Below are 8,296 nucleotides of genomic sequence, written 5' to 3'. Positions count from 1 at the left end.
CCTCCCCCCCCCCCCCCCCCCCCGGCGGGGGGGGGGGGGGGGGTGCCACCTCACTGAATGTTTCGCCATTAGCAGGTGTTAAAACGCACGCGCGGGTTTTTTTATTAGATGATCGCCTTTAATCTCCATCATGAAATATATTTTTAATATGTTCCAATAAAGTTTTTGTTTTTGAATTGTTTCATTTTGAGGCGCTTTAACGCACGTTACACGCATTGCATGAAAAATGACGGGCGCCAACAGGGTGGGCATCACACCACGGACGTCATAACGCATGCGCAGTTCACTGCCGGCTGCCATCTTGGTGATGGACGCCAGCAAAGAGAGGCGGGGATATTGACTTGGCGGGATCAGGTATGTCGCCAGGTCCCTCCCTCTCTCTCTCTCGTGCCGCTGTCATGCTATTGGCCCATGACCGAGTGCCGGACTTTTAAGAGGGGGTGACACCAAAATGACTGACGGTCACCCCCCCTAAAAGTCCGGCACTCGGTCATGGGCCAATAGCATGACAGCGGCACGATAGAGAGAGGGACCCGGCGGCATACCTGAGCCTGTCAGTCATTTTTGTGTCGCCCAGTGTGGGCCGCAGCCCTTTTGCGATGCCACTGCGTCATCACAGTGAATGGGAGCCCCTCTTACCAGTCCTCAGCATCACAACGCACGTTACACGCGTCGGCGCATTGCGGCGCCATTCATCTGGTAACACGACATTGTGTACAGGATGTGGCGGGAAGTGTCTAAAGCCGGGGGTAGCTGAACAGCAGCACTCCACCTATGATCAAACTCCAAATCCCATCATGCATCTGCCTCCAGGAGCCATGCCTGTGGCTATCAGAGCCTTGCAATGCCTCATGGGACTTGTAGTTCCACAACAGCTGGAGGGCTGCCATTAGATGGGCGTTCCTGCAATGCGGTATTTTGGGATGAAGTTTTAATATCAGGATTCTGGGAATAGACGCCGTTCTTGGGTTCAGCGGGGAGCGATCACTAAGAGCTGCGGGGGGGGGAGAGATATATCGGGAACATGTGCCGTCATGTCGCTCCTGGGATGAGAGAGATCCATACAGACGCACCTCGTCATTCTGGTTCCACGCCAGCCGGCAACTCTGTGTACACAGGCGGCATACCTGTGCCGGGTCACATGACCATGGCTGGTCTCTGCAAATCAGGAAAAGCTGCATTATAAGGGAACATCATGAGTAATGTATCCGTGTAATATTCCCAGGTATTGATTACCTCGCACAGAGATCGCAGTACCCTCCCCTGACAATGCCTTGTTCTCGCCAGAAGAACAGCACCATCTTTGTTCAGGCATCGTCCGGGGTCACCATCTATTCTGTGTGGTGGGGACATCAAACTACAGAAAAATAAAATGGGACATTTGTTAGGTTGTTATTACCGTTCATGTCTTCCTGAGCCAGTGACAACAGATCCCGTCAATTAATATCCTGTTGTCAAAGGGACAGGAAGTGAGGTGGAATGATGCAAAGGGGGACAAGGTCAGCAATAAATTGTCAGTCTTAAAAGAAAAAGTTGTCTGGACTTTGAGTTATTTGATCTGGCCACACACACAGTCAGATTTGGATTCAGATTTGCTCTCTGCCCCCCTATTGGTGATTATATATAGAGTAACAGATGTGACTAGAAATTTCCATGCGGGCGGCGCCTGCTAACAAAGCAAAGTCCTCTCCTGATCACGTGGTCAGCAGCGCACAACTAACTCTCCCTGCAGACGAGAATTTCTCCGCTCTGGGAATTCGCTCGCCCGGCCGCTAAACGGGATCAACAGACTAACGGGACACCGGGGGGAGCAAAACCGAACACAATAGCCGCTTTAGCGGGCCCAGCGACGAAGAGCACCGAGCGCATGCGCACTGAACACATTGCCACCAACTCCTTGACACCTCCAATGGCGCGCTCGTACGTCTGATAGAGGTGACGTAGGAGGGCACGCGCCGACAAAGACAGAAGGCCCGCCCTCCGCCGTGACGTAGGGACAGGAGCTGTCATCTGCGGGATCAGAAGTCACCGGAGTAAGTGATACATTGTAACTCTCTGTCATCCGGCATGTGCGTTCCCCGAGGCTCTATCCGGTATGTGTGATCCCTGAGGATCTATAAGGCGTGTGTGATCTATGGGGGCGTGTGTGATCCCTAAAGGATCTATGGGGCATGTGTGATCCCTAAAGGATCTATGGGGCATGTGTGATCCCTAAAGGATCTATCTGGTGTGTGTGATCCCTAAAGGATCTATCTGGTGTGTGCGATCCCTGAGGATCTATCTCTGGCGCGTGCGATCCCTGAGGATCTATCTCTGGCGCGTGCGATCCCTGAGGATCTATCTCTGGCGCGTGCGATCCCTAGAGGATCTGTGGGGCGCGTGCGATCTCTGAGGATCTATCTCTGGTGCGTGCGATCCCTAGAGGATCTGTGGGGCGCGTGCGATCTCTGAGGATCTATCTCTGGTGCGTGCGATCCCTGAGGATCTATCTCTGGCGCGTGCGATCCCTGAGGATCTATCTCTGGCGCGTGCGATCCCTGAGGATCTATCTCTGGCGCGTGCGATCCCTGAGGATCTATCTGGCATGTGTGATATGTGATCCCTAAGGATCTATGGGGCATATATAGGTTATAGGTTGAACTCGATGGACATGTGTCTTTTTTTTCCAAACTGACTAACTATGTAACTATGTGTGATCCCTGAGGATCTATCTCTGGCGTGTGTGATCTGTACGGATCTATCCAGTGTATGTCCAAGGACTGTACAACAAGTACCAAAGGGCCACAAGGTGGCCCCCAGGGCATTATGCTGCGCTCTGTCATTGTGTCCTATAGATCTACTGATAGTATTTGTGTTCTATTATTTCCCTCGTATGACCTGATAGAAGCAATGAGGGATCAGCTCACACTGACCTTTACACTGCTGACTGTCAGTATTACGCTGTGTGATGATTTCACCTGATGACATCATCTGAGTGATAATAGAAGAAGAGCTTATATACTGTGTTCTGTCCTATTACAAGACTGGAATCCGTTATTATACTCTGGTGGGAATTTATCAAAACTGGAGACGATTTACACTGCAACCAATCAGCTTCTCTGTCACATTTTCAAATCTTACCTGAGCACACTGAAGAGAGATGCTGATTGGTTGCCATGGGCAACTGCTCCAGATTCTGCCTGCTCCAGTTTTGATATTACTAAATGCCCCCCCCCCCCCTCTATGTTCTAAGGTTGTGTGTATATAGATATATCTCTGTACAGTTATTAAACGGATCTCTCTTTCTATTTGCAGATCCCAGAAGAAGTTCATCTACTAGCGGCCACGGACTGGTGTTTTTTTTTCTCTGCTCCCTCCCAAATCGCGCCTCTTCCTCGTTCCCCCCGATCAGTCGTCTGAAGATTCTGGACTTCTTCCGAGTAAGGACAATGAAAGTAAAACTGGATTTCTGTGCAGAGATAGAACTCTGGAATGTAGAAGTTTCCGGCAGCTGCTGTGAAACGCGTTCACCCCGGCATTCAGCACAAACACAGTATAAGGCGGGTTGGGAATTTGTGTTTCTTTGTTTCTAATTATAATACAGGAAAGGGATTGAGATCAGCACTGATCCCTCCTCTGCCTTTGAAGCGGTAATGATGATCTCGGCTGATCTGACCCAAATTATATGCTTCCCCTATTTAATTCCACCTTTAGGTTGTTATTGGTAACAGGAAGGGGAGGATGGAGGTTAGCAGAGGAGCCGGTGTTCTATCGAATTCTACAACTCGTCGAGACCTCCAACTCCCGTCAGTGCACCTGCACAGCCACCCAAGTGGCGTGTGTGATCCCTGAGGATCTATGGGGGATCCCTGAGGATCTATGGGGGAAGGGGGTGTGATCCCCGAGGATCTATGAGGGAAGGGGGTGTGATCCCAGAGGATCTATGGGGGAAGGGGGTGTGATCCCCGAGGATCTATGAGGGAAGGGGGTGTGATCCCAGAGGATCTATGGGGGAAGGGGGTGTGATCCCTGAGGATCTATCTATCCACTCTACAATCTGTGGCAGTGCGCCTGCGCGGACACCCGACACCACAAGCACCGACGGGAGTTGGAGAACTCGATGTCAATATAGAAGCCGCACAGGCGCACCTACGACAACTGGAGAAGTCAACGAGGACTGCAAAAACTGTGACGGCTGGCGCACATGCGCACTAGCACCATCTCATCAAAATCTGCAATGGACGGCATGTCACGAGTTGGAGATCTTGAAGAGTTGGCCACCTCGACAGAACACCAGTACAACTGAACAAGACTGGAGCAAAGGGTGCGCTGTACCCACTCAAGATAATGACCGGGTGACAGCGGCCGCCTGTCATTATGTGATATATAATGGCAGTCTATATGTGATATGATCACATGCGGTTTGGAATAGATCACTGTCCCTGGACGCAGGATAGATGCATCCAGCGACATTGTTCTATTCCTAACCACATGTAATGGTATCGCGTACATGTGGGATGCCACTTAGATGCGGCCGCTGTCACCCGGTCAATAACTTGAGCAGCAGCACTTCCCTCCAGTCTTGCAGAGTTGTATCGGCTTCTTTCCCGGTCATTTACTTGAACGGGTACAGCGGACGCATCTGAAAGGGATGCCTGCAATAGGAATCTGTAGGTTCCTATTGCAGGAATCCCCATGTGAATGGGGGGGGCGGTGACCTCCGGTGACCTCCTCCTCTGGCTGTTAGTTGGAAATCACTGGGACTGACACTTTTTCTTTTCCTAGCCGTGAAAATGCCTCTCCAGGTGGATGAAATAATGCGCCTCTTGTGCCACATTTCCGGAGAACAGAAAATGAAAGCCGCAGTGAAGCACTCTGCCAGGGGCGCTCTGGCCGCCGGCACCGGGGCTTTCCTGGGAGGTCTGTTCGGAGGACCTCCCGGCATCGCAGTCGGTAATATGTCAGCTGATGAAAACAGACTTGGCTTGTGGTGGGAAATGCATCTTATATACACAGGAACTGCACAAAGAGCGAGTTACCTGGGCGCTAGATGGCGCTAAGGAGCATAGGAAACAATTATGAATTTCATAGGCTCCCTGGCTCCACCTAGTGGCCATAAGGGCTTATTACATTACAATACATTTAACATGAAAAGAAAACTTAAGAATGTTTGTTTGTTTTTGTAATTGTTCACACAAAACAAACATTCACAGGACGAAGAGCCCTAAATTGTTTACAATTAGACCCCATAGAGTGTGTGAATCTGGAACAATGATGCAAACAGCAGTAAGACTTGACTGAGGTTTTAACCCAGGGGTAGCCAAACTATGTATCTGAACCCAAACATCATTATTAATTTTGGATAGGGTAACAAGGGGTTAGAACAGGGGTAGCCAAACTCCGGCCCTCCAGCTGTGTTGAAACTACAAATCCCATGATGAATCTCTCTCCGGGAGTCATGTCTGTGGCTGTGAGAATCTTGCAATGCCTCATGGGATTTGTAGTTCCACCACAGCTGGAGGGCCGGAGTTTGGCTACCCCTGTTCTAACCCCTTGTTACCCTATCCAAAATTAATAATGATGTTTTGGGTTTAGATACACTTTAGTGTTGACCTCCTTTTAAAGCAGGGGGTGGGCAAACATCAGCCCTCCCGCTGTGGTGAAACTACAAATCCCATTAGGCATTGCAGAACTTTGACAGCCACTGGCATGACTCCCAGATGCATGCTGGGATTTGTTGTTTCACCACAGCTGGAGGGTTAGCGTTTGCCTACCTGTGGTTAAGAGTACATAGGAACCTTCTGATTGGCCAGCTTCCCGGCCAATCAGAAAGCCGTGCGCCGCAGCATTACACGGCGCCCGGCTTCCTGATTGGCCAGCATCCGACCAATCAGGAAGCCGGGCATTGAGCCATTACACGCTGCCCGGCTTCCTGATTGGCCGGGAAGCCGGCTCCATGCTCCCTCGTCACTTGTAATGACTTGCTGCCCGGCTTCCTGATACTGGAAGTATTGGGCTAGGCATCGGAGCATTTTGGTGAGTACGAGTACTTGCCCAAATACTCTGCATCGGAACCGATACTAGTATACTCGGTAGGGATGCACCGATACCACTTTTTTTAGGACCGAGTATGAGTACCGATACTTTTGATCAAGTACTCGCAGATACCAATTACCGATACTTTTTCTTAAAGGGACAGGTCACATTTTTTCTAAAGCAATACAAACTAATGCTTTAAGGTCACTTTCTTAATACTATGATTCATGAGATGACGAGGGAGCATGACGCCAGCTTCCCGGCCAATCACAATGCCGGGCGCTGCGTCATTACACGGCGCCCGGCTTCCGGATTTGCTAGCTTCCTGACCAATCGGGAAGCCGGGCAGCGCGTCATTACAGGCTACCCGGCTTCCTGATTGGCCGGGAAGTCGGCTCCATGCTCTCTCATCACAAGTGACGAGAGAGCATGGAGCGGTTTCCTGGCCAATCAGGAAACCGGGCAGCGTGTAATGACGCGCTGCTCGGCTTCCTGGTACAGGAAGTACTCGTGCTAGGTATCGGAGCATTTGGGCGAGTACGAGTACTCACCCAAATACTTGGTATCGGCACCGATACTAGTATCGGTATCGGTGCATCCCTAATACTCGGTATCAGTGCATCCATAGTTGAGAGATATATATATATATATACATACACAGTGCGTCGTGTATCACAAAAAAAGTACATGTGCCTTTTTTTTAGCGATTTGCCGTGTGGTTGTAACCCCATTGAAATCAATGGGGCCACACGGCAACCGCTGTGTACAATCGTTCACGTCCGCGCTGTCCCGGGAGCGCCAAGATCTGAACGTAGCCTAAAAGTCCTATTATTACAATGTCATTTTAATCAGCAGACTTTGTTGATTATGCTTTGGGGTGAATACTGTATATACGGGGGTGCGCAAATTACGTAAACATTGTGTTGGATGAAAGTACAGGAAATGCATTTTTATTATCGGTACTCGATACTGTGCTTGTGCTTAAAGGAGAACTATGAAGGGAGTGCTTTTCACTCACCTCATAGTTCTAGCCGACCTGTGACAATGAGACTGTCACATGTCAGCTTAGTAGATCGGGAGGTGAGCGAACACATACCGGCGTTCGCTCACCTCTCGATCCTGTCACGGCTCTCTGCCGTGACAGGGGAGGGGGGAATCCCCGCTCCGATCCGCCAGCGCTGACTGGCGGAACGGACGGGGGAGGGGGCGGGTACAGCTGGCTCTGCCTCTAGATAGGGAGAGCCAGCTGTCACTCACGCAGCTGGGCGGATCCAGACATAATTGTCGGGATCCGCTTCAGCTGCGGCGTCTCAGTATATAGCAAGCTACAGCTCGCGGTATACTGAGACTAGGGTGACGGGAGTACGCTAGTTTGTGTCCTCCCGTTCCCCTGAGGAGAACTATGGGGAAAAGCCGTGACCCCATAGTTCTCCTTTAAATCTTATCTCCGCCAGTTTTAGGTGGCGGCCTCTAGTCCTTGTTATGGAGTTTACTGTAACAAGTATAATGCTGATGTTGCTGTCACCAGACAAAAAAGTAAATGTCTCGAAAGGTTGTCAGCGGTTCTTTGTGGAGGAAGTGGTGAGCAGTATCGGATTCACCGTGGCGCCTATAGCAATCTGACAGAAGCGGCACCAAAACACATTTACAATTTGAGTTCCTGTTTTGCTTTTGAAATAAAAAAACCTTTTATAGGGAAAAATCAAGGAAATGACCTTTCTGAAAACGCTACTTTCCAGGAGCAGAGTGCTGCAATGGCAGCCAATGTTCAGTGTGGGCTTGTCTGGCAGCTTTTGGGCACCTGCGAACACATCAGGGAAGGGGAGTCACAAGACCCTCTATAGGTCACATTTATAGCCATCGCCTCTTTCCTTGCTGAAGACAACGCCTTGGGCAGTGTGTAATGACACAGCGCCCGGCTTTCTGAATGGCTGGGAAGCTGGCTTCATGCTCCCTTGTCACCTCATGACGAGGGAGCATGGAGCCGGCCAATCAGGAAGCCACACACCGCGTCAATACACGGCGCCTGGCTTCTCGATTGGCCAGAAAGCCATGGGGACGGCTTCCCTGCTAATCAGGAAGCCAGGTGGCGAGTCATTATACGCCGCCTGGCTTCCTTAATGGGACTTCCGGTATCTGTATTCGGTATCGGCGAGTACCGGAAAAAATAATAATGTCTATTCATTCCCAATAAAAAGGAAGGAAATAAAAATATATATGTATGCAAATTTACTGCCAAAGGAATCCCTATGTGTCCTGGAAATTTTATTTTTTATTTTTT

The 8,296-nt window shown here is 50.1% G+C and overlaps 1 protein-coding gene across 1 annotated transcript in view; it reads left to right on the top strand.

Moving 5' to 3' along the window:
- Positions 1–4,767: 4,767 nt before the first annotated feature.
- Positions 4,768–8,296, top strand: part of CUNH19orf12 (chromosome unknown C19orf12 homolog) — a 4,178-nt gene continuing 649 nt past the window's right edge. Inside the window, exon 1 of the mRNA XM_018553158.1 lies at positions 4,768–4,932. Within this exon, the coding sequence (XP_018408660.1) occupies positions 4,773–4,932 (160 nt within the window). The 5' untranslated portion in view covers positions 4,768–4,772. The remainder of the gene's footprint in view (positions 4,933–8,296) is intronic.

The sequence above is a fragment of the Nanorana parkeri genome, unplaced genomic scaffold (assembly GCF_000935625.1).
Source record: "Nanorana parkeri isolate BGI_ZX_2015 unplaced genomic scaffold, ASM93562v1 scaffold6, whole genome shotgun sequence".
Classification (NCBI taxonomy): Eukaryota; Metazoa; Chordata; class Amphibia; order Anura; family Dicroglossidae; genus Nanorana; species Nanorana parkeri.
Note: the sequence above shows the minus strand (reverse complement) of the source record. Positions and strands in the feature narration are given on the sequence as shown.